General features: G+C 46.8%; 2 protein-coding genes across 6 annotated transcripts in view; both read right to left on the reverse strand.

Annotated features, from left to right (window-relative positions):
* The window catches only part of Ramp1 (receptor activity modifying protein 1), a 43,331-nt gene extending 23,093 nt beyond the window's left edge, over window positions 1–20,238 (reverse strand). Inside the window, exons 1-3 of one of the 3 annotated variants that reach the window (XM_046456964.2) lie at window positions 20,094–20,238; window positions 8,394–8,444; window positions 3,851–3,989 (exon numbers count right to left, since the gene is read on the reverse strand). In XM_046456964.2, the coding sequence (XP_046312920.1) occupies window positions 3,851–3,989; window positions 8,394–8,412 (158 nt within the window). In that variant the 5' untranslated portion in view covers window positions 8,413–8,444; window positions 20,094–20,238. Of the gene's footprint in view, window positions 1–3,850; window positions 3,990–8,393; window positions 8,445–16,731; window positions 16,877–20,093 lie in introns of those variants that run through there. The other 2 variants (XM_046456962.2, XM_046456963.2) reach the window with 2 other exon arrangements.
* A 4,355-nt stretch (window positions 20,239–24,593) lies between these two features.
* Rbm44 (RNA binding motif protein 44) overlaps window positions 24,594–26,954 on the reverse strand; it is a 43,906-nt gene continuing 41,545 nt past the window's right edge. For all 3 annotated transcript variants that reach the window (XM_058583310.1, XM_058583312.1, XM_046456946.2), the window contains one exon: window positions 24,594–25,493. The gene's annotated coding sequence lies outside the window, so the exon portion shown is untranslated. The remainder of the gene's footprint in view (window positions 25,494–26,954) is intronic.

Genomic DNA, 26,954 nt, shown 5'->3' on the forward strand with positions numbered 1-26,954 from the left:
TGTGTGTGTGTGGTGCTGGGGATTGAACCCAGAGCCTTGTGCATGGGAGGCAAACACTTTACCAACTGAGCTATGTCCCCAGCCCTGCAAAGATGGACTTTTTGATAAATGAGACAACTGGGTGGCCCATCCAGAAGACGAAATTTGGTTCATACTTCACACTGCATGCAAGAGTAAACTCCAGACAGACCACGGGTTTGGGAGTAGGCAGAGGAAAGCATGGTGAGCCGGGGAAGGCTCTCTGCCACACCCCCAGACGTGTGAAGCAGACGCCTCTGACTATGGTGAACACCCTTCACAGCAATGAAAGCAAAGGAGAAAGGCCACAACCAGTTGGGAGACTCGGGGCTCTTTAAAAGGCCCAGAGGGCTGCGGTGCAGCTCAGCGATGGAGCTCTTGCCTGGCACGTGTAAGGCCTGAGCTCCACCCCCACATGGCAGAGAAATGAAACGAAATGAAATGAAAAGGACCAGAATATGATAAAAATGGGAAGAGACATGATCAAACCCATCACAAAAGGTACAAGGATGGGCCTTCAACATATGAGTGGTGTTGGACTCACTCATAATTAGAGAAGCGTAAAAGAACACACCTCTGAGACATCATTTCCCCCTTATCAGCCAGTGGCAGTCCTCACATGACAACGTGGCGTTGGCAGGCTGTGGGAAGCAGGCAGACCTGGGGCTGCTGGCGGGATGCAAACTGAGGGCAAACAGTAATCCCTAACAACGCTACAAATGCCCTCCCTTTGGACTCAGCAATTCTACTTCCAGGTGTCTGCCCTGAAGGTGCAGTTCCTACGATATGAAAACACACAGGCAGGGCCATCTGTGAGTCCTGTTTGAAGTTGGAAGACACTGAAACCAATTTCATAAGAAAATGGTAGAGAATCTGCTCTGTGGAGTACTATGCAACCATGAAAATGAATAGTAAGCTCTCTGCCCTGATAAAGAGGAATTTCCAGGATAAAGTGAAAACAAAACAATTGCAAAGCAACCCAAGTACACCAAAGTACAAGGGGAGATGCTTAGTAGACGACCCTTGATGTAAGAAAGAGGATGTAAGAAAAAGTGCACACATTTGCTTAGATGTGCAAAAGAAATACAGGAAGGAAACACCAGGAACGAATGAGCTGCTTGCCCACAGGAAGTGGTAAGGATAGAGAAATGGAAGGGGTAGTAGTGGGGAGGAGGGACAGTTCTCTAAACACTCGCTTCAGTAGAGCTGACCTCAGCCACAATGTGAGGGTCAGTCTTATAAGTCAACTTGGCCAGGCTCTAGGACCCAGGCACTCAAACACTAGCCGAGGCACGGCAGTGGGGTCATTTTGAGATGTGGCGGACATCTGCAATCAGGGGACTCAGCCAAGGTTCATGCTCACCCGCCAGCTGAAGGGTCTAGGGCAGGTTTAGGGATTCTGCCTGGAGATGCGGTGTCGGCCTCCTCAGGAGTTCCCACCTGCGCATCTGCTCCATCTGTGGGCCTGCAGAGCCCGCGAACCGTGAGGGGGTCCGGGAGGCACCTTGTTCTGCCTAGCCACCTGCCACCCCAGGTGGAAGGGGGTCGCCCCGCTGCCTTCTGCACTTGTAAGTTCCACTGGTTCCACCCAAACTGGCCCCTAAATTCCATTCTCCAATAAAATCGCAGGCTCCTGGGAGGAGGGTGTGATTCCAGGGCTGAGGCAGGGAGAGGAAGAGGTCAGCCCAGGACATTTCCTGGTACCAGGAAGAGGAAGTGCTCAAAGGAGGCCTGGCTGAAAGGGCACAAAGTCAACATGAAGGTCCTGAAGTGGCCCAAGCTGGGACCCCTTAAGGGGCCTTTTGATTTCCATGGACCCACCTGGGTAGTCCATGATCTGCCATGTCAGGGTCACCTGACCGACCAGCATTCTGGATTACACCCTGTGGTGTGTGACGCGACAGACTCACAGGTCCCAGCATCCGGAGGTGGACATCTCAGAGGAACATCATGATTTGCCACAGGCCCCGGGACTGACAGGGCAGAGCTGACTTGCTGAGGAGCAACTGTGGAGTGGATTTTTGCTGCTTGGTTCCTAAATTGTCTTTATTTTCTTTGCAAATAAAGTAAATTTTGCAATAGCTGTGCCCTCTTTTGTGCCCAGGTGTGCACCGCCAGGCTCCAGTGTGGGTGTGCTCTGCTGGCCTGAGTGCGGCTTTTCCCTCTGTGTCCAAGCACCGTCCGAGACCACCTGTGGCAGCCTCTGTGTGCAATGACCTAGCACTGCCACTTCTTACAGGATGATGCTGGCGTCCCCTGCCGTCTCCGCGAGGCTCCGGTTTGTAAGCCTGCACAGATCAATGACTGCTGCACAGAGCAGGCAGTGTGTGTCTCTCTGGGGCTCCTCGTGGGTCACCCCGGATAGTGATAAATACCATCTTTAACTTAAATACAAAGTACTTGGCTGAGGCAGAAAGCCAACTGGCCAGGAGACAGGCTGTGCTGTCGTTTTTAACGACCTCTCTCCTCTCAGCTTCCAACTCCTAATTCATTCCTCAGCTTAGAAAATGAAACCCAAAGTCTCCAAGGGGCCTGGAGAATGCAGTTTAAGGTGAGGTGAGGAGCCCGGCTGCTCTGGCCACTCTGCGCTGGCGGCAGCACTCTCTACACCTGAGTTCCAGCAGAGGCCTGGAGCGTGAGTCTGCAGCTCTGAGGCCCACGCTGCTCTCCTGTGTCCACCTCGTGCATCCTGACTGCTTTCTTTCCTGCTTCTGAGGTCCAGACTCACTCCAACAGGTGAGAACTGAGTACAGACTCTGCTGGGCTCAGTGAAGGCCCCCAGGGGTGAAGGAGATGGCTCTGTCCTTGGACAGCTGGGAGAGGGAAAGATGGGGGCCACTCTGCCTGACTTCATAAGAGAAAGAGGCTGACGGGCTCCATGACAGGGAGAGGCCGGAATCTCAGCTCAGAGGAGCAACACAGCCCCCACCTCCTGGCCTCTGCGGACGGAAGACGCGCCCTGGGTGTTCACCCCCTGCTCACTCCAGCCTGTGCCCCCACCCCTGAGGAGTTGTCAGCTCGGGTGAAGGACTTCCAATCTCCTGGACTTGCCCAGTGCCCACCAGGAATCCCAGGGTGTCCTGGGTCCTTAGAAACCAACCACATGTGCTCCTTCTGGATGACACCGGCTCCACCTCCCTTCCACAAAGACTCTCCTAGGCCTCCGCTCTGAGCTTCTGGCCTCAATGGCGGGTCCCCAGCTTCCTGGTTTCTCTCATACCTCAGGGGCTGGCGGAAAGTGTCCATCATCTGAGAGGCCTTGGGAGGCAGCGACGAACAAGAGTCTTTTGGTAGGAGGGCCAGGCCACAAAGAGGAAGACCTCAGCGAGAGCCGCCCTCTAGTGATGGTCTGACCCAGCCTTCAGGAAAGCTCTGAGCCTGAACAGGATGCTGTCCCAGGGGGCGGGCGGGAAGGACAGACTTGGGCTGATGACAGGGACCGAAGGAACCAGTGGAAGTCCCTGCAAGACTCGCTCCTACCACAAGACTCAGTCACTCAGGGCCCAGGCCCTGAACTAGGCTCAGCTGTGCCTGGACCCCTGTACTCAGATGGCCACAAGCATCCCCAGCCTGATCTGAACACTGCATCTCCCACTGCCCCAGCACCCGCAGCCTCCCTAGCACCCACAGCCTCTTCCCACCCTCACTGTTCATGCCCACCCTCCCCCAGGGCCCCCCTTTGTCCTTAATGCCGTCATCCCATATGCTGGGGAGGAACCACTCACTTCTCCCCAGCCCCTGTGGCCTGCAGAGGAACCTCCACCGGGTTCTGCAGCAAGAGGGTAGGTACCTGCCCCAGCCACAACTCCAGCACCCGCAGTGCAGGACTCACCGGACGGTCTTGTCCCAGTCGCACCACAGATCCTTCCCGAGGGCCTCCATGTCCTCCTGGAAGCGGGTCAGGCAGCGCTTCTGGATGAGGGCGCTAAAGTTGGCATCCTGGCAGGCGGAGACCAGGAGGACCTGGTGCACTGTAACACAGGGAGCCAGGATGTCATGGCCAGCCTCCCGCCTGCCCGCAACAGCCCCTCCCACCACATGCTCACCCCAGGCTACCCGAGCCCCGCCCACCAGTGTGCCCTTGGATGTGGAGTGATCATGCAGAGTGCTCCCTGGAGGGGGCTATGGCTTTCATTGGGTTCTCTCCTCAATTCCTTTGTGTCCCTGCAGAGGCCCTGCCTACTAACAGCATGGCCCCATGATGCCCTCAGTGGCACTTACTGCTGCTGGTGACAACTGCCACTTGTCCCAAGAAGGCCACAGTGCTGATGCCAGGCTATGGGTACTGGTGTGTCACACTAGACAATTCCACCCTTAAACCCGTGGAAACTGAGGCAGTGAGAACTCACAGGGACTGGACCCAGGCCTGCTGGCTCATGTGCCACCGCGCGGATCTGCAATGCCACCAGGTAGCTCCCCAGGCAGAAGAGGAAGGAGCCAGTCCTGCTCCCTGGAGAGGCCATAGGAGAGCTGACCCTGTCCAGACTGGTGCCTGGGGTCGTGCTGAACTACCCAGCTGAGGCCCTGGACATCCCGTGTCTGCTGTTTGCTGACCGCAGACCACGGAGGCAAGCTGAGTGAACTGTGCTTTACCCGCACCTTAGAACCTGGCACCCATGCTCACCTGTCAAGAGAGACACTGAATACAATCAAAACTCACCCGCCTCCCAGAGCTCACCATTGGCTCTGGTGAGCAAGGGGTTTTTCTCTGTGGCCCCCATCTGCCCATCCACCAGGCTGGACATCCATTCTCTTGGCCTCTCTAAGGGGCAGCTGGGTGGGATCCCTGCATTCCCTGTCCGGCATCTGGCTGCTGGAAGGCCGCAGCTGCGAGCTAGAAGGGAGTGCTGATGGGATGGAGAAGCCTGGGCACAGCAGGGTTTGGGGGCAGCTCCCGAGGAGCGGGGCCGAGGGTCTGGAGAGGCCATGTGCCCCTGCCTGACAGAAGGGAAGGAGACAAGCTGGGGAGCTCAGGGCATCCATGTGGGCTGGAAGCCCGCTGGGCACAGTGGCCACGACAGGAAACTGGGAGTGCCATCCTGAAGCCACCCTCACATGTGCTTTGCCTGGCTCCTCAGGGTCTCAGGAGAGGGGTCTGGCAGGGACCAGTGAGCCTGGCCAGTAACGTATCACAGTGGCTTTCATAGCAACAAAAAGGAAACCCTGTCTCTAATTAAAAATAAAAACCCAACACAAAATGCAAGCCCCACAAAACAGTATGTGGAGGTGGTGGGAAGCCTGGGGTGACCCCGGGTGTGGTCATGCCAGTCTCTGCTTCGCTGGGACGTCCTCATGGGCATCGATGTCCAACAGGCCTGGGTGGGGGCAGGACACCCTGGTTTCCCTTGGGGGCACTGTTTTAGGGAAGGATACACGGGAATATGCTTGGACAGTGGGCTGGACAGGTGGGGAGACTGGGTGCCTCAAGAGCAGAGGGCACCCTGGTCAGAAGGAGGGTTGGAGTCTGGAGACCAGGTTTCTGAGAGCCGGGAGACTCCAGGGACTTTGGAGAGCAGCTGTGGAGAACTGGGGGGAGGGACGTCCCAAGGAAAGGCTGGCTCGCACATCCGAGAGGCCCCTGGAGGAGCTCCAGGGGAAAGGCTCCAGTGTCCAGTCCTGGACACCAGGGAGACCTGCCTACTCTCAGCACAAGACCCCCCACTAGAAGGTGGGGTTATGGAAGAAGACTGCCGGGGGGCCGCTAGCCCCTCACCCCAGGTGGCACCTGCCCTACGAAAGCTCAGAGGGCAGAGCAGCCTCTCCCCCAGCTTCTCTGAAAGCCTCTCTGCCCACCTAAGCTCATGCCAGCAGGTATGTCCCCAGTGTCCGCACCAACACACTGAGCACACCTGGGGACTAGCTGGGCCAGCTGTGAACACACCTACTATCCTAGGGACTCCTAATTATGCCCAGAGTCAGGGCAGACTTGGGGCAGGGGCTGCTTCCCACACCTGTCCCATCAGGACCCCCTGTGGGCTATAGAGAGGTGAGCACAGGGACATACAGAGGGCTCAAACAGGGCTCATTGAGGAATTCCATGTCTCCCATCCAATCTCATGCAAGGGTTGAGGCTCCTCCCCATTTGTCCCCACCCCTGCCTGTGCTGCCACCTGGAACACCGTTCCCTGGTAAACCTTGTGCCCCAATCTGACCTGTTCCTCCAGGGCTCCTCTAACTGCCCCCAGTTGCAGGAAGCCCCCCTCCCTGTGCCCCAGCCACTTCCTGGGCACTCAGGTGGAACGTGCAGAGCAGTTGTTCCCTCTGAGAACCACTTTCACGGCCCTCGCCTCCCACTCCTTTCTGACTCACGCAGACGTCATCCTCCTGGCACCCAGCAGATTGTCAAATGAACCAACAAGTGCCCGAGACAGCCACACCCGGCTGTCAGCGGGGGTGCTTCGTGGGGCGAAGCCAGGGTGCCAAGTTCAAGGGACAGGCTGGGCATGGGAGGGTCACAGGTTGCTATGGTCTCCTCTCCTGTTCTGGAAGAGTGGCTGTTGGGACCAGGGAAGGTAAACGTGCATGGATGATGTGGCCCAGGCAGGGCTCTGGGTGACATGGCAGAAACCAGCATGGGCTGACACTAGCTGTGGAGGACCTGTTTTAGGAATCCTGGTGGTTGCACAAGTGTCCTGCAAAGCCAGTCCCCAGGGGGAGGCGGTGATGCCTCCTCTGTGGGGGAGGGGGGTCCCCAGCAGGTAAAGGGAAGGCACATGCTGGGGGACGGGACTGACACTGTCCTCTCAGCCTGGTTGGGATGCATTCTCGGGGGCGTGTCCTCCTTCTGCAATTCTCCCTGTCACAGTGTCCCTCTCTGTCATTTTCAGGTCGTCTCCACTGCTGTCCTCTGGGCTGCAGAGCATGGCCATCTGGCCCCACATCACCCTCTCCTGCAGCCTCCAGGGTGGCACAGCCAGCTCCAGCTCCCACCATGTGTGCAAACCCCACCCTGGTCTGGCTGCAAGGTCAACCCTGCTTCTGCCCTGTCTCCAACCGGTTCTTTGCTTCTCAAGGGTGGGATCTGCAGGGCCCAGCTCCATCCATGCCCCTGCTCTTTGGGAATGGAGACCCCACCCCCCCACACACTGCCCTTTCTTTCCTGTCCTGGGGGAGCCCAGAGCCTTCAACTGGAATGAGGCCTGGGCAGCTACGCAGGCAAATCTGGAAGCAGTTTCAGTTTTCAGGTACCAGGCAACAGCGCTTGGGTTTTTCTTAAAAGTTCCTTTCACTGGAGGGAGGGGCAACATTATGGTTTTAAAGGAGAACAATTTTAAATTAGCTGTTGGGGCTGAATGGGTTCTTTCTTCTTTCTGACTACAAATGTAACCTTCATGATTCACATCCAAAGTCCCTGGTGCTGAGGCTTCCCCAAAGGTGGCCTTCCTCCCCCACAGCACAAGACAGGAAAGTCCTTTAGGTGGTGCATGATTTAGGAAGTGGAGTCTGGCTCTGTCTCTCTGTAGCAGGAAAGGCTCCTTCAATGAGCACAAATAGCAGCCACACCAACAGGCTGGGGGGATCCCCAAGCCCAGCCCAGGAGTGGCAGAGCAGCTGCAATCCCCCACAACTGCCTCAGAACACACGGGAGACATGAGGTGGCAGCTTCAGCATCACAGATCCCCACAGTGGCTCTCAGTCTATGGCGATCCATGTCTGTACAGGGCTGAGCCTGCAGGAGATGGGTGAAGCGAGGGTCACTGACACCCGGATACCTGGAAAGTCATCCTCAGGCTGAGTCATCCCAGGCTCAGAGCCACTGGACACCAGGGGAGTGGCCTGAGGGGGTGAGTAGGCGACTCCTGCCAAGGAGCCTTGCTTGAAGAACACAGGGCTGCACCCCCTCCGGCACCAGGCCCTCCAGGGAGCACCTTCTCTCCAGGTTGGTGCAGCCCCAGGTCCACAGCTCCCACTGGAGGCCGCGGTACCCTAAGGAGTCCCTGCCCCTCTCCTAGAGGGCAGGTGTCTCTGCAGTGGGCTGGGCTGCCCGTCTTTTAGAGAAGCTTGTTTGTACACACATTTTATAGGCCACAGTGCAGAGGACCAGGTGTGTAATTAATTTATAATAATCAACCTGCTGCCCCAGGAGGAGCAGGTCCAGAGATTTTGCTGGAGGTTGCAGGACCCACTGAGCCTGGGGATGACTCTTCCAGGATTAAAGTGCCTAGGGCCCAAAGGGGTTGGTGGAGGGCCCTAGAGCTCCCAGCCCATCTGAGCAGGAAAGTGCCCCCCCCCCCCAAGAGGCTCTTTGTGTGTGTGTATGTGTGCACATGCAATGTGGTGGGTGTGTCTGTGGCGTGTGCAGAGGGTTCCTTAGGCCCACGATCTTCCTCGGTGGCCTCAGGGTCTCTGCACCAGCCCACATCTTAATCACATACCCTGCTGTCCCTCCACCATGTGGCTGCTGGAGTACTCCGGGCCGACGAAACCTGGAATACGTGGGAAGTGCTCAGTCACCCTGGTGCTCCTTGCCAGGCTTCTGCTGTCATGCTTCTTCCACTTGGAATTTAACATCCTCTACAGCAACCCCCCCTCAACCTCTGAGCTTCCCTCTCACTGTCTCAGTCTGGTCAAAGCCCTCCCTCTCCAAGAGGTCAGCTGGCCCCTGCCCCCAGGTGTTCTCTTCCGGCAAGAATCTCCTGGGCTGAGACCCTCCACCCACCCTCCAACACACTCTGAGCAGCCTGGGAGGGGCAATGGAGGGAGGAGGGAACAGGCCCTCCTGGGCCCAGGTCCTTTTCTTTCTGATCTAGTAGCTGCTAGTCCTCAGGATGCCAAGCAGATTCATCTCCTGTCACTTTTTTTTTTTTTTTTAAATATTATTTTAGTTGTAGATGGACATAATACCTTTATTTTTAAATTTTTTTATGTGGTGTTGAGGATCAAACCCAGTGCTTCACACATGCGAGTCGAGCGTCTACTACTGAGCCCCAGCCCCAGCCCATCCTGTCACTGGTTTTGACCCTCTGGTTCCAGCCCATTGTCCCACTGCCACCCTTCCCCACTTAAGTGCCTGCTCTGTGCTGGATGTGGGGTTCCTGTGCACATTTGTTGGCTCTGTGTTATGTCCTTGACCCCCACCCGCTCCCGCTGGACTGCATTGGCCCTTCTAAATCCTGTTTGGATTAGTGTGGAGGCCTCTACTACTGGCAACCTGGTGACAGGCACAGCCACACACACAAGCCCCGCCCCCCTCCTGCTGCCAGCCTTGGTCCTGCCCACAACCACCTCTCACTACATTCTACCCACTCAACAGCTGCTGTTCACCTCTGAATTTGACGAGACAAGAAATAGTCATATTTAAGGCATAAAACACAAGTTTAAACAGACTGTCTACACAAGGAACAAGAAAATATAGACCTCAGAAAAAAGATAGGAATCCCCCTGGAAGTATTTGAGAACAGAAAATAGAAAAGATGTCAGAATAAACTCCACCAATATTCCTCAAAGCCAGAAGGCCAGTGATCAACCACCAAGTGCCAGCTGTGTGCCAGACTCAGGAATCCCAGGACTAGGGGATGGCGATCTCAGGCCTCTTCATCCCACAGAGGAGCAGCAGCTGGGAGACAGGGAGTGGCCTGCCCAAGATCACCGGCCCTGAGGGCAGGCACAGGGATGCAGGCAAATGACTTTAAGTGTGCTCTGAATCCTCCAGAAAACCAGAGGTCAGGCTAGGGCAAAGAGCCAGGTACTCAGCACAACATACAAAAGGCAGTCAAGGGAGACGTCAGACAAACAGGAGACCAAGGACCCTAAGGCCCAATATTGTCCCTGACAAAGTTAAATCCCACTACAGAGCAGCTAATGGTACCTCACACTGGTCAGGATGGCTGCTGTGAAAAACAAAAACAAAAAGAAATCCAGAAAATAGCCACTGTTGGACAGGATATGGAGAAACTAGAAGCCTTGTGTGCTGCTGATGGGAATGTCAACAGCTGGCTGTGGTGGAAAACAATATGGTGGTCCCTCAAAAAATTAAACACAGAACTACCACAAGCCCAGCAGTCTCACTTCTGGATAAATACCAGGAAGAACTGAAAGCAGGACACTCCAGTGTTCACTGGCAGACAAACAGTTAAACAAAATGTGGTCTTCCCATACAACAGAATACCATTTGACCTTCAAAAAAGGAAATTCTGACACATGCTACAACATGGATGAATCAAGGACATTTTGCTAGTGTAATAAGCTAATCGCTGAAGGTCAAATGCTATATGATTCTGCTTGATGAGGTACCAAGTAGCTGAAGGCACAGAGAAGAAAAGGAGAATGGTGGTTGCCAGGGATGGTGGGGGACAGGGAACTACTGTTTAATGGGAACAGTTCCACTTCTGCAAGATGAGAAGAGTTCTGGTGAAGGATGGGTGACTGTGCGACATCAGGAATGGATCTGATACCACTTCACTGTATACTCAAAAATGGCAAGTCTTTGGGATGTGTATACTGGTACAAGTAAATACAAAATGACATTTAAAAAACAATGAGTGGGACAGAGACAGCTACTTTGTAAGAAGTCCCATGCAGTTGTGACTGGCAGTGCTTAGTGCATGGGTTCCCCACGTGTCCCCTGCACACAGGGGCACAGCCAAAGGGAAACCAGATTCCAGAGGGAGGAGTCTCAGCATGACTCACAGATCTGGATGAGGAAAGTAAATAGGGTGTAGAGGACTGGAGTCCTCCAATTTAACACAAGGACTGGAACCAACATAGACAAATGCCATCTAGGCCAAAGGAACCCTCAGTACCTGCTGAGCAGTGGTCCTAATCCACGATCTGTTCCCTGACCACAGTACAATAAACCCAGCAATGATTGCTGGGGTGTGGGGGGATCCCAAAAGCCTGAGCCAATGGGATTTCTAAAAACCCAATACCAAAAAGTCCAGAAACCGCAAACACAGAAATTCCAGAAAATATCCACAATTAGCACAAGACAGACAGACAGACTCAGGGGTTCAGCCAAAATACCAAGCAAAGGACTGAGCACACTCCCTCCTAGACCAGAAAGCACAGGATGAGGGGAACAGGGAAAAGCAGAGTAAGTAAACTTAAGAACTTGTTCCTTTGAGGGGAGGGATATTAATGATATTAACCACTGTTCATTCTGATCAAGAAATAACATCAAAATACCAATTTGCAGAATTGGATTGAAAAAACGCAGATAGCCACAAAGTAGAGGGAATTAGAAAATAAGGACGTCATCTTGAGAGGCTCCTCAACTTGCAATGGGGCCACATCCTGACGACCTCATCCAAGCTAAAATGACTCCAGGTGGAAAGACACACAACGCTCCTGCCTGTGGAATGGCCTGGCGAAGCCATAAGGCATACCTGATGGTGACAACTGTTCCCACTATTGATCATGAGCTGCCTGAGAGCTGTGCTTGCTGCTGCCGCCCAGCACTGCAGAAGCCGGGGCTGCTCATCTAGCCTGGGAAAGGCCCAAATGCAAAATTCGAAGTGTTGTCTAGGAAATGCAGATCACTTCTGCATCATTGTAAAATGGAAAAATTTTAAACCATAAGTCAGGAACCGCTAGACAATGATATGTTCAATAAAATGGACAAGTTCATAGGCAAGCAAAACATAAAGCAACCTCAATGCATAAGAACATACAGATATCCTAAGCAGACCTAAGGCCATGAAAGATGGCCATATTCTTTAAATCATCTCTAGATGACTCATTACCTAATGCAGAGTAGACGCTGTGTAAATAATTGTTACACCATACTGATTAGGGAATAATGATGAGAAAAAGCCTGCAAATGTTTGGTACAGATGCAATTAAAAACACCATGAGGTTAGTTGTGGCAGAAGCAGAGCGAGGATGCGGAGGGCTGTTTATGTGGCGCAGGTTTCACTGGGTGGGCACTGTGGACGTCTGATGCCAATCACCTTGTTGCAGAGTGCTGTCCTGTGCTCTGTAGGGCAGCCTCAATAGGTTGCTTAGCAGCACCCAGGGCTTCTAGCCTTCCCTGCCATGACACAGTGTAACTACCTGTGCAGTGTGACAGGTGGAAGGTACCAGAAGTTTGGCTCTTTTCCTGTCACTCCCTCCTCCAGCTGCCTAGCCGGCAGCCATTTTCATTCAGCAATGACTCATCATCTGGTAGCAGTGAGACTCATGCCTCACACACCAACCTGGAGCCTTAGTCACCAAATTGCTGTTTAAGGGACTGTGCGTTCTGGGTCTCTTCCCCCACCACTGGGGGCTTTGCTCTGTGAAAACAAGAGCTGCTTTTAATCCTCACAGTACCATAGGCATGATTATGCAAATATGTATCTGGTTGGGTAAATTGCTGACCTCCCCTTCCCAGAATCTGGCTCAGGATAACCCTCCCAACAGTGTGTGTGTGTGCGTGCGTGCATGCGTGCGTGCGTGTGTAGGGGAGGGGGGGGTCTGGGTCAGCACTGCCCAGGTCAGCTGTACTCCAGTGTCTGAGGGAGGGAGGGAGGGAGGGAAGGAGGCAGGCAGCCCCAGGCCATGGCTAGGCTACTCTGCCTCCCTGCCCCACTGGTTTCACAAACTCTCCACTAACTTGCTGACCTGAGAGTCCAGGTGAAGGGGGTTCAAGCTGGCATACATTGGGGGGCAGTGCCCGTATGGCCTGATGAGGTCTTTGGCAGGTGTGCAGGGGTCAGAGAAGTGGGCTACCCTTTCTAGCAGTGGAGGGTAGGGAAGGGGGAGAGAGGTGCTGTTGGAGCAAAATGAGCAGCCCTGTGATTCCTAATGGGGACTGCACTGACAATGAAGCTCAGGCTTGCAGGGTCCTGTGTGGTCCTTAATGTGTCTCCTTGGCTCCTGCTCTGGCAAAGTGGCTCTGAAGCTGTGACTTACATGATGGTAAAAGTGACATCTTTTGGATGTCTAAGAAACACTGAAATAAAATCACCGTTAAGAAAAAAACCCTAACCTCTGAAAAAGAAGTTCATTGTGTTAATAAGGTCTTGTTAGGGTCAGTAACCTGAATATGGTTGCTGTGTGGACATGACCTTCACCCAGGGGCAACAGTACCAGCCCCAGTGCATCCTGTCCTGGAGTAGGGAGGGCTGTGACCAGGGCGTCCCTCCAGAGGCTCTCTGTGTGTGTATGTGTGCACATGCAATGTGGCGTGTGTGCCTCTGGCGTGTGCAGTGTGTGTTAGGATGCGGGCTGTATGCGTAGTGTGTGGTATATGAGATTGTGAGGTGTGTGATGTGTGCGGTATGTATGTGAGTGAGGTGGTGTGTGTGAGATGCATGTAGATGCGTGTATATGGTGTGGCTGTGTTGTGTGTATGGCATGAGGCATGTGTGTGCTATGTGTGTTTGGAGGAGGTGGTGGAGTGAGCAGCCCAAGAGCTGCTCTGGATTATGTGCTGAAAACTAGGCAGAGCCCTGTCACCTTCATCCTCTTCACTTGCCACTAAGAGATTGAAGGGCAGGGCTGAGGCACAGCTGGAGTCAGTACAGTGGATGGTCTCCGACAGGTCTCCCCTCCCCCTCTTTCCCTTTGCTAGTCATCTTGGTTGGAATCTCCTTTTTTCAGGAGGTCAATCAGAGTCCCTGGTGGGGTAAGAAGCTCTGACAGGGTTCTTCCAGTTCCTCAGGAGTCCCCTGAGCCCTTCCATCCACAGGTGCCATCCCTACAAGGGGCAGACACCCAGCTCAAACATGATGGGTTCATGTGATTGCTAAGTATACCCCATGAGTTCCATTTAGGGGCTCAAAAGGTGTCAGGAGTGTGATGAAGGTGTTCTCCATGACCTGTAGGTTTGTCTCTGGAAGCCAAATATTTCCAGACAAGAGGAAAAGTTTCACTTTTCCTCATGTGCCAGCAGGAAAGTGACTATCCATCCTGGGACAATTCTCGTGGCTAGGTCTAGGCCAGGGTTCACTGAGGGCACGGCTCAGAATGCTACATAGAGCCTCAAGAAGAATTGTGCTCTGGGCTGGGTGTGGTGGCACATACCTGTAATCCCAGTAGCTTGGGAAGCTGAGGCAGGAGGATCTCTAGTTCAAAGCCAGCCTCAGCAACTTAGTAAGGCCTTAAGCAACTCAGTGAGGCCCTGTCTATAAACAAAATATAAAAAGGAGATGTGGTTCAGTGCTTAAAGCACCCCTGAGTTCAATCCCTGGCACCAAAAATAAATACTGTGCTTGGGGCCTCAGGGAGGAGGTGCTGGCAGGCAAGCCCAGGGCTCCACTCCCAGACGCAGCATTTTCATTGAAATTGACACACATGTGGCACCCATGTCACACACTGCCAGATGCCAGTTTTAATTGATCAGAAGTTATGAAATTGGTTCATTATAGGGGGAGAAGGAATCAGAAGAGATTATCCAGTGAGCTCTTTGCCTGCAGTGAGGATTCCACTTGAAACATTTCCCTGTGACGCTGCGTCTTCACCATCCTGGCCTGGACTGACACTATGCATACTGAGTGGCATGCACCCATGGAAGGAAGACAAAACCCCAGGAATTTCTTCCTGCAGCTAACCACACAGTGCTGGTAAACAAACACTGAATTGATCAGCAAGTATGAACCCCGCAGATCTGGATTCTGGGATTAGAACCTTCCAGGTTTAAAGCAGCACCATACCTATTGCTATACATTTCTATGATGTCCCTGTATTTATGTGAAGTTCTATATTTCAACAAATATTCAGCTATTCAAAAGCTCCCCTGGAGTCCTTAGCATGACAGTGAGGAAGGCATGTTTGCTTCCCAGGATTGAGAACTGAGCAGCTTCACTGCGGCAGTGGTGGGCGGCAAACCTAAGTGAATTCTGCAAAAACAGAAGCTTGCAATGCAGTCATCAAAAGAATCATTAAAAAAAAAAAGTCATCAAAATAATGTCCTTTTTTTCTGATCAATGAATAGGTTTTTGGTGGTTATACAAGAAATTTAAAAAATGCATGCAGTGACATATCAGGTTCTTGTATAAAGACAATAGTAGACAGGATTCTCAGAGGAAAAACAACCTATAATGGGACTTCAGTAACTGCAAACAGCAAGTGATCAGGTTGAGTATCTTGCCTGATTGTACAGCTGTCACAGATAAATTCTTAAACCTGTGGACTAGCAGACTTAAAAAAAATTCCATATTGCCATTCTGCATAGCAGACTCAACATCAACATGGAGATCTGGCTGGCACTGAGGCTCAGGAAGAAAACATTGTGTGCTCGTCATTCTGCTCTTCACAGCTGGTCCCCAAGGACATCAATTTACTGATAACCTCATGAATTTGTGTTTGTTCTTCCAAAGATATAACATTAGCTAGACCACTCAGAAAATTGTTAGGATTACAGAACTTGGACTTCCCAGCAGAACATGAATCGTTTTCTTGGTAAACAAGGAAGGTCTTTATATGTGACCATGACATGGAGCTTTATTTACACAAGCTTTAGAGGGTGCAGGCTCTGGGCACCAGTAAAGAACATTTATTTATTTATTTATGTAAAAAATATTACACAACCCAGCTCTCTGCCTTGCTAACAGAAAAATGTTAGTTTCTTAGGAAACTGAAACAGTAAATTCCATGTCAAATCAAATAGATTCTTAAAACAACAGGAGAGGAGATGATTATAAGATTTTGCTTTTCACATAAATTTGGTCAAGGCACGTTAAGTGGTAAGATTTATCTTCAGATTATATTACGTTGAAGCAGACTCAGATTTCTATACAGATCTGATGCTCCTTGGTAAGGTTTACAAATAGAAGCCAGGAATTACATAGCTCCTGGGAAGTCCTGGGTCCCCTCTCCTCACGGTGTCTGAGCAGTCTCCATAGACAGGCCCCATTTCCATAAGATGTTTTCCTGGCTATAAAAATGATGCCAATGATCACTCCTTCACCAGTACCAGAATGGAGTGAACCTCCTTGTAGCAGGCACTTCTGACCAACACCCAGTTTGAGGAGAGACCACAAGAATCAATAATAATAACTGCAGGAGGCTTCCCGGGGCACTTGATTCCTCAAACCAAATAATTTAATTTTCATTAAAAAAGGTGGGTACACCATATACATGAAACAAATCCAATAGCTATAATGGTTCATTTTATGGGAACATCACCAAGGAGGTTGAAATATATAATTTCTTACAGGATTTATTGCAAGTTGCTGTTGCCCCTGGGTTTCAGTTGTAATCTGAAAGACAAAAGCCCAGCAAGGTCTGCCATCACACCAATGGTCCCTGCCTCTCTTTGAATTTCTATTCGAGAGCCAAGATAACAAATGTCCTCAAGAAGGAAGAGAGTTGTCCACATTTCTGCAAAAAAAACATCATTTAGCAAAGAAGCACCAAGTGCTGTATGTGACAAGAATCAGATTTCCAGTTTCAGTTGATATCCGGAAAAATGGGCTGTGGTTCCAATTCCCGAGTTCAGAACCGCAAGGTGCTTGCTTCTGGAGCTGGGCAACATATTTTGGCCTTGGGAAGCCTGCGCTGGCGCCAACCGGAGCTTGAAGCTCCAGATTGGAGGTGGGGGGCAGTGGACCCTGCATCCTAGGTAACCACGATCCCCTAAAGGTATCCCCTTGGCATGTGGGGCAAAATTGCCGCGCCTCCGAATCCCTGGCTCCGCCACACCCAAAAGCCGCTCTTCCCCAGCGGACCTGTTTGCCGCATTGCGTCTGCAGCACTGGTACCCGGTGGGCGAGCCGCGTAGAACCCTGTGGCCACGGAGCCCATGCCGGAAAGACACGGCCCAGGTTGTGGGCCTCATCGTGCCATACTCACCAAGGAACAGCCAGAGACAGCACCAAGGGAGGCCTCGCAAGCTGGGAGCCATGGTGCGCGGCAAACCAGCCGACCTGCGGATCGCGTTTGCTGCAGACTGCGCCAGCCTGAGAGGCGCGCCACCGCGGGCGGAGGCGGGGGGCGGAGGCGGGGGCGGGAGGAGGCTGCGGCAGCGAAGCCCTGCCCACTGCAGCTCCTGGGCTGCTGGGCCAGCACCTGCCGCGCCGGGCCGCCAGGGGACCCTCAGGGTTAGCACGATCAGGCTCTCAGACGGACATCCCTAAATGCTAGCAGGACAAATGCAGTTCTTTCACTAGGGAGGGCCTCATAGACTCAAGCATCTTTCCCTCTTCCTTTGCCTGGCTCCTGGCCACTCCTGCTTCTGGGTCTGCGGTAAAAGGCCCGGATTTCATTTCCGCATCTACCTCTTCCCGAGATGCCCACACTGGGAAGCCCCTGGGAACAAAACCAGCCTGCCTTTGGGAGGACACAAGGATCATATAAAAAACTGAACAAATGCGGCTGTCTGCAGGATGTAAGAACGGCCCCAGGTCCTGGGACTGGACGGAACTGAGCTCTTTAGATGGTCAGGTGGCCGCTCTGGTGGACTGGCTCCTAGGAGGCTAGGAGGGTATCCTGGCAGGAAGCTACAAGAGCCTCCAACAAAATTCTGACCCTGAACTTAGTGGGGAGGAGTTTCTAAACAGGTGATAGATCTGTATTGGGGCTGCTCACTTTGGCAACTGGAGAACTGGTTATGTTGGCACGTGTGTATATAGGGGCATAAAGGGATGAGAGAAGGGCTCCTGGAGCGACAGAGCTGCTGTGAAACCCAGGGGATGAGCAGATTTCAGAAGGCACAGGCCTGTGCTGCAGGTAGAAGCTGGAGTTATCAGCTCAGGGCAGCTGAGTTAGCCTGAGCTTGCAAGGTTTTCCTGGTGTCTGGATTTTACCTTGCAGTAACAGCCTGTTCCAAGAAGCCCTAGTAGTGGAGTAGATTTATGTTCATTTTGAGGAATGAACCACTGCCCTTGGAGGGGTACAAACCACTGGCCTGGTACAGTGCCACATCTGTTGTAGCAGAAGCTTCACTCATTGCCGTGCTCAGCATGAAATATCTCTGGATGGTTAATATTCCTCATATGAAGAGGGGATATAGGGGCTGGGGTTGTGGCTCAGCAGTACAGCACTTGCCTAGCATGTGCAAGGGGCTGGGTTCAGTCCTCACAGCAAAAAATAAATAAAATGAAGGCATTGTGTCCAACTACAACATATATATATATATGAAAATAAAAGGGAACACAGCCAGTGGCAAAGACACTGCTGCCACCTGCTGGCTATGAGCTCAGAAGTGTCAGTTGCCAGGAAGCTGTGGTCATCCATCTTTCTGAACACAGGCTGGTAGGACATGCAGAGCTTGCATGCCTTCAACATGGTAGCCTCAAGTGTTCTGTGAGGTGTATGGGTTAGATGATGGGGGAGGGCATTCATTCTCTTGACCTAGCACTTCTTTTTCAACCCCAGGAGGACACACCTTCAAGGGTGGCTTGGTTCCCCATTGATTCATTGAGTCTCCAATATGTGCAAGACAGTGTTAGGTAAACAGGTCCTGCCCTTCAGTTGGTGACTATAGTGGATGACTTAAAAAACCCTCAATGGTAATAGGAATTCTATGATGCAGGAACTACAAAAACAAAGGACAAATGCATCAGCTGCAGACTAAGTGCAAAGGAAGATCTTAGACAGCAGTGGGGTATACACATACGGGGGTGAGAGGAAGACACAGGCCTATCAACAATCCCCAAACAAAAGAATCATGAAGAAAAGCAAAGGAATATTACAAATTGCTTTTAAATCCAGTAATAAAGAGAAACCCTTAAAAGCAGCCAGAGGGGGAAATAAGACATTATATACTATATGAACACAGATCAGGGTGACAAGCATTCTCATGAAAAATGCAAACCAGAAAACAAGGGAACATCTTTAAGCGCAGAAAGGAACAAAGCTTCAACTGTTCGACAGTTTTCCATTAGTTGCTGATGCAGAGGAGAAGGCTGACCTGGTGTCCTCACTCTCCATGGGCAACTAAGAGGCCAAACTCCAGCCACCATCAGTTTGAATTAGTGATTCTCAAGATATCACGTTTCTAAGCAGTAACACCTTATAGCCCTATAAGTTTACAATATAATATAGTTGTTAGAAAAGCATTAACAAACCAAGCATTATCTTGGAAACACTTAGCTTCATCAAGCATCAGATATTCAAATCTCCCAAGGGATTCTTCCTGTTAAAACCAGAATATTGGAGACTTGAAAGTAGCTGAGAAGATGTTATATGTCTTCCTATTTCCCCAAAAGATCTCCCCAAATGAGAAACAATTTTCTAAGGAGTGAAAATAAGAAAATTGTGTGCTCAGCATCACATGGAGAATTTTGGCACTGCAAAATAGCTGAGTAAAAGAGGTTTAGTCACTACCACCAGAGTATAGTTGCACACTCATGCTCTACCCTCAGCCAGCCACACCTTAGTAGAGGGCAAGGGTGGACTGAGACAAAGTTTGGGAGACAGACAGGGACAAGGGCAGAGAGATTACATTATAACACACTAGAAATGAAAATAGTATTCTAGCACCATCAAGGTGAACAAGAGAAAGTCAACTTTATCTAAAATTACTGCTGAAAACGAGATGAAATTTTACACATATAAACCAGAAGACCCCTGCCCCCAGAGATGCTATCATAAATGTGTAACATAACCACACCAATGGGGACCAGGGATAAGAGACCCAACCTAAGTCAAGGTCAAAAATAACATTTGACTGTGTAATATAGGCTAAAACCAAAAAAGAACTGTTTACAAACGCTGTACTCCAGTTAGTAAATCAGTCTCTCATAGGGTTACGATTTAAAAGCTGTAATGTCCATATGTGTATACCAGGAATGGACAAATAAGTATATTGAGAATAACAGGATCCAGTTTAGTTTTGGTACTAGGGATTCAACCCAGGTCACTTTACCACTGAGCTACATACCCAGTCCTTTTTATTGTATTTTTTTTTTTTTTTTTTTTGAGATGGGGGGTCTCACTAAATTGTTGCTGAGGCTGGACTTGAATCCTTCTGTCTCAGCCTCCCAAGTCACTTGGATTATAGGCATGTGCCACTGTACCTGGCAGTTTTCTCACTATTGGTGAAAGAAGGTAGAAATAAGGAAGGGAATAGAAATTTAAAGCATCAGTATGAACAAGTATATATAGCCAATGGACCAAATATAGAAACAAATATAGGTGTGTCTGTGCAAGGCTTAATTTTCTCTCTCTCTCTCTCTCTCTCTCACACACACACACACACACACACTTCTTACCTGTATCAATTGAGCCTGAGACCAACTCCGACAGCAATGAGCATACCTTACTGACAAGATCTTGGTTTCTAAATACCACTCTCCATACAAGGACAGCTTGTTTAAGTCATTCATTCCCGTGCTGGAGCAGGGAATGTTCAAGATGGGACTAAAATAGTCTGCAGTGCCAGAAAATAAGTACTTGGAAAAGGACAGCATTTTCAAAAGAACACAGAACCCAACCTAAAAATAGCCCCTGTTAGAGCTGCAATGATCTGAGGAGCAAAGTAAGTAATGACAGTATTGTAATGTAACTCACAGTATTGTAATGTAACTCACAGAACAAAATAAACATCTATGAGTCCCAACTGCTATAAATAAATAAACAAACAAACAAATAAACAAACAAGGAGGAGGAGGAACAGCTTTTCCTTATAGGAACATTCCACATAATACATGTAGAATTAACAAGAAACCTGTGAAACCCCTTAACAAACATCACAAGGTAACTATTTCAGGCTAGATCTGTTGATGGATGCTGAAACCAGTGGGCAAAATTTTTTAGGAAATATATTTGTAAACCTTCAAAGAACTCCCTTAATTACAAAGGAAAGATGATAACTTTAAACACTGGAGAAACTGGCAGAAGCCTCTCTAACTTGTTGATCAAGGATAGTATATCCTGCAGAGGATATCCTTGAGTACTCCTATCAAAAATGCATAATCTCAATCTAATCAGGAGAAAACATCAGAAAGGCTCAAGCTAAAGAAGCATTCTGCAAAATAACCAATCAATACTCATCAAATGTCAAGGCCATGAAACTCAAGAAAATGCTGTGGAACTGTCATTTGCTGGAGGGGATTAAAAAAAAACCACAATAATCAAATGAAATGTGGGCTACCGGATTGATCCTGGAATAGAAAGAGAAATTCAGAGAGAAAACAAGAAACTGAATATTGTCTGTATTTAATAGTATTGTGTCAATGTTAATTTCCTGGTTTTTGATTATCTTATACTATATAAAATTGTGTTGTTAAGTAAAAACATTAAAGTAAGCTGGGTGAAAGGCATACATAACCTATCTGCAGCATTTTGGCAACTGTTCTGTAAGCCTAAAATTATTGTCAAATTAAAAAACAGTTGTATACTCAACACTGAATTAACACTGCTCATGAGCCTATTTCTTAGCAGTTCTTTTAACCACTCCTAATTACTCAGGATGTTGCATGTGCATGTGTGTGAGGAAGAATCCTTTAACTCTGAAACTAATGATAGTTTGTTGAAAGCATTTTAGAGTCAAGCTAGTGACCTTACTGTGAATGTATTTCTAAGTTTTGGATATACATCATATGTTTATGAATACTAATGCAGTTACAGTCTGCAAAGTCTTTGTATTATCAAATGAGGGGAAAATGTCCCCTAGTTATTTGTTTTTTTCCTAGGAAAATCACCTATCCTGTTTCCGGGCATCCTTTCATTTCAGACATTCACAGAGCATGTAATCTAAGTCTGCTTCATCATGTCTTTCCTGGGGCTTAAATAGTGAGAAAAGGACACTTTTCCCCTCAGGATTGTCATTTATTTAATTTTGGGCATTGAGGATTGTACTCAGGGGCACTTGACCACTGACCCACATCCCAGCCCTATTTTGTATTTTTTATTTAGAGACAGGGTCTCACTGAGTTGCTTAACACCTTGTTTTTGCTGAGGTTGGCTTTGAGCTTGTAATCCTTCTGATCTTCTCAATCTCCCAAACCTCTGAGATTACAGGCGTGTGCCACCGCGCCTGGCTTCAGGATTGTTATTTTTAAGAACAGAATGATTATACATATCTAGCTAGAACTACTGCTGGTAATCTTTGCCCTCATGTATAGAGACTCTGATACCAATCCAGAAAAAAATCAAAATCCTCTAGACCCAGCTATACCTGAATTCATTTCTCAAGTTTTCAATTATGTAAATTCATTTTCATTTTTTGTGCTTTGGCTAATGAGTTATGTTTCTACCATTTGTAATCAAGTTATCTCCTGACTTACACACTGATCTATGACCTTCCTTAATACTGAAGCAGGTTACAAACATTCCATAGAACAAAAGTAAAAATAAATTAAATAAAATGAAGTAATTTAAATCAAAGTGAAGGTATGACCCTAAAAGATGCATTACACACTGGCAGATGATAGCATTCGCAGCTACAGCACACCTTGACTGAATGCTTTTATGTTATAACAAACACTGTGGCTAATGCATTACTCTATCTCCCTAGGAAGACAGATACTTCTCTTATCTCTGTTTTACAGAGCAGGCAACTGAAGTACAGAGAGATTATGAACAAGGCAGGAGCAGAAATCTGAACTTAGAAAATGCTTCAGAGGCTGCATTCTTAAATAGTACACTATTAAAGATGAACCAGTTTGGCTCCCAGTTTTCTAGCAGTAAAAGCAAAAATAATTTATAACAGTCAATGTTCCTAATACATACGATAAAGATATTCTCTGATCTGTCAATCCCATCTGTCGTGTTATTAGGGCAGAAGTTCTACATCCATACTACTAGCTGGGAATTCATACAATATTCATAGATCAGGTATATCCCCCACCCTCAGACTAAAAATTCAGGCAAAGATACATAGAACCTGTAATATTCCTGATAGTTTTCTAGGAACAATTAAAACTATTAGCTTTATAAAGCTTATCTCACATATTACCATAAACTTGGTGGCATAGACAATGCAGATTTATTTTACTTCTGGAGGTCAGAAGTCTGACACTGGCCTCACTGGGCTAAACTCAAAGGCTACAATTCTTCTGGTGGCTGTAGGGGAACATCTGTTTCCTTGATTTTTTCCTGCTCCTGGCGGCCAACCACATTCCTTGGCTCCTGGACCCTTCAGTCTTCAAAGTCGGCAGGAATGGGTGAAGTTCTTGCAAATGCCATTTTCTCCAAGTCTCTTTTCTGCCTCTTCTACCACTTTTAAGGACTCATGTAATTAGATTAAGACTACCCAGATAATCTAGGGTAAGCTTCCCAACTCAAGGTGAACTACTGATTAGCAATATTAATTTTTGTCACATAAGACACATTCACAGGTTCTGGGAATGACAACAGGACACTTCAGAACGCCATTCTTCTGCCCAAGTTAGTACTTAAAAGTCAATATAGATAGAATGCTGGCAAAAAAACTATTTCTTTAATAAGAAATTACTTGTATACTAAGCTTTTTAATCACACATTATTTCCCTTGACCAGAATTCAGACTGGCATCAGACAGAGCCATTGTAGAATTTTTAGTCCCACTTTTTTGTATGATACTTATAACATTTCAGAGTTCTAGTTACCTCAAAACAATTATCTACCTATTCTAGTTGACACAGGTAAATGCTCTTTATTATTCTAATATTATAGTATATGTAAGAAACAATGAACAACAATATAAGTATACTAAAATTTGAAATTCTGCTTGTGAAGATACATGGAAACTTGGGACAATCTGACTGCCTTTTAAAATTCTAAATGAATTTATAAAATTATCTAATATCAAATTAGACTGTAGACCAAAAGATAAACACTGAGGCTCCAAAAGATTCATGAAGAATAATTTTGAGTTTCTGATTTAACTTGGGAAGTGTAGTAATAGTTATCAATTTACTGGTCATGCTGAAAGGCTACAGTTCTTCTGGTGGCTGTAGGGCAACATCTGTTTCCTTGATAATATAAATAACACTTAACAAAAGCTGTTTGATTCTTAACTTTGTTCTCAGAATTATAAATTTAAAAAACCTCAGATTAAAAATGACCTTTTCTATATCTTCCCCAAATCAAACATAGTAATTTTGTTTCTCTGTATTCTAAGAGAGAATTCCACTTCATCATTCCTTTCAGAAATAACTAACTAGAGGTATTTGTCTTATTCCTACTATGTTAAAAATAATGTCTATTCCATGTTGCAGAGTGGTCCTGTGCTAACTCTGAATGTAGCATTTTAATATAAACAACTATATCATTATTTAACATTTAGGAAAAAAATCCCTTAATTTTAGTGTTCTACTAATTTGATAAATGGAAAAAGCCTATTATCCTCAAGTTTCATTTAAGAGGGTCCTTTCAAAATCTTTTTTTTTTTTTTAAAACATTTTGAAATTCAGTTCTTGGTAGACATATGGGGTAGATACAGTAATATCTGGAGATACAATGTAATTTATGAAATAAAACCTTATTCTTAAAACTCTCATAAAGGGCTGGGATTGTGGCTCAGTGGCACAACACTTGCCTTGCACGTGCGAGGCCCTGGGTTCGAGTCTCAGCACCACATAAAAATAAATAAATAAAATGAAGGTATTGTGTTCAACTACAACTGAAAAATAAATATTTAAAAAAATCTCATAAAAGAGGAAAAATATGAAATCTAGCAGTTTAATATTTGGTCTTACCGCCCTATGTAGTCCACATAACACTGGGAGGTTAATTCACACTTGGACAATCCCATTGCACTTCCAGAAAGTATTAGATTTACAGTGGAATTATAGATTAGCTGCCTTTATTAAATTTAAGTACATCAAATATAAATGTTAAGTGGGAAATTTGTAATCAAGTAACACCAACTATACACTGGATGCTCTAAACATTTAAACACTTATTATTATTAAACATGTAACTTTAAGAAGTACATATTTGGTACTTTAAAAAAGCAAGCAATTAAAGAAGTTTATATCCTATATTCCTATCAGATAGGGAACCAAATTAGCCTTTGAAAAGTGTTCCACTTTATACACTAATACAAAAGAACTTATCACAGAACAGGTGCAAGCAATATGATAACCATTTAAATTTCAGTACTAGACCAAAGCACACATGGGTCACCCTTCTCTGTGAAAACAGGAAAACTACAATTGAATGTTTCATACTGAAGTTGGAAATATGCATTAAGTATATCACAGCAGTGACTTACTTGTCTTTGAGCTTAAAAATAAATGTGACAATATTTTCTATTTCTATAAATTCAAACTATCTATTATCTTATGGTCCAATTTAAGGGTCTTTTAGACATTTAAAAACTGCAGCTAATATATGAACTTAAGGTAAATTACAGTTTTATGTATGGATATCAGTTAATGAACTATGAAACGATATCAATAAACCTTTTCTAGGTCAGTTTTTTTTTTTAAATTGACTTATCAAAGGTTTTTTAAAAATGGACATGACCTTTTTTCTGATCCAAAATATGCAGTTTTAAGTCTCTAAGTAACAAGTTTGAAATAAAGTTTAAAAAGATAAAATTATGGAGGGATATGAAGTAAAATATTTTAACAGCTAAGGCTAGTTACTGAGGTTATTTAATTGTATCTTGCTATTACCATAACTTTTTTCTAAGTGCTGCAGAACATTCTCTGAAGAAGGGCACTCTGATTTCCATGGAAATCCTATAGGGTTAAGAACAGAAGGGAAAAATCAACAATGAAATATATTGATTTTGCTAAACCTAATATTCTAGGAAAGCATATATTTAGTTATTAGTATACACTACTACTAAACTTATCAAGACTCACTTATACATGAATATCGTATGTGTTAATTCACAATTAAATTCTATTACTTGATTTATTATATCAATAAGCTCTATTATTAGATTGAAGGATGCCAGATATTATACACAGAAAACTTTTCAGACATTGTTTACAGAAAAAAACCAATTATTAACAGTGTTTTAACAGAAAATCCAATTCGGTCAGGTGTCATCTTCTATCATTGTAAAGCACCTAAGCTACCTTAGTAGACATACATCCTGTCCCTCATTATTTTGTAGCCCATGATTCTACTTTGTAGAATGTATCATTATTTGAAAATATATTTTTATTTCCTTTTCCTTTCTAGAATTCAGGTTCCTGGAAGGCAGGAAATTTTATTTCAGCTGACTTCTCAGCATCCAAAAGTCAAAAAAAGGTTAATAGTGGTATACAGGGTAATAATTGAGAAGGGGCACATAGAAGCCTTCTGGGGTGCGGGAAACCTTATATATCGTGACCTGGTATATAGACTTTTGCACACATATGTGAAAATATGTACATTTTTGATTGCTTTAAATTTTACAATGATTTTAAGAGTGGAATGGGTCATAAAGAGTAACAAATGTAACAAAATGATTATCTGGGAATTTGTAAATGATCAAGACTAGACTTAACAGATTACTGGAGATAAAAGCAAGATGATAGTTAAGATAGAAAGTAAATATAAAGCACTATTTAAATGTGTGGCTGGAAAGATCAAAGACAAAAGTAGTAGGAAATGGTATTCAGAGAAACAATCTAGATGTTAGTTGTGCTCAATGTCGCTGGGTTCTCATTGGCTTTGGAGTGTTTTCAATAGATAAAACTACAATCAGGTAATTCTGAAATTCAGAATCATGACTTAATATTATTTTCAATTCAAGTTTAATAATACAGAAATTTAAATTTAGCTTTTGATTTTTATACCTTTCTTCTTGTATACCAAAGATATCAGTTTCTAACATAATTATGTTTTCTATATAAAGTTCCAAAGTGTTGGGGCTGGGGTTGTGGCTCAGTGGTAGAGTACTTGCCTAGCACACGCGAGGCCCTGGGTTCGATCCTCAGCACCACATAAAGATAAATAAATAAAGGTATTGTGTCCAACTACAACTAAAAAATAAATATATTTTTAAAAAGTTCCAAAGTGTTGTTACTATTATGATTTATGATTCTTTACAGCTCTAGTTGTACTTAGAATATGTGATATATCTAGAAGAATAGTTAAAATGTAATAAACATGTAAATGCAATAATTAGGGGCTGGGATTGTGGCTCAGCAGTAGAGCGCTCTCCTAACACGGGCGGGACCCGGGTTCGATCCTCAGCACCACATAAA

This window comes from Marmota monax, unplaced genomic scaffold (genome assembly GCF_021218885.2).
Source record: "Marmota monax isolate L192 unplaced genomic scaffold, Marmota_monax_Labrador192_F-V1.1 WCK01_AAM20220418_F8-fsc00230, whole genome shotgun sequence".
In the NCBI taxonomy this organism is placed as follows: Eukaryota; Metazoa; Chordata; class Mammalia; order Rodentia; family Sciuridae; genus Marmota; species Marmota monax.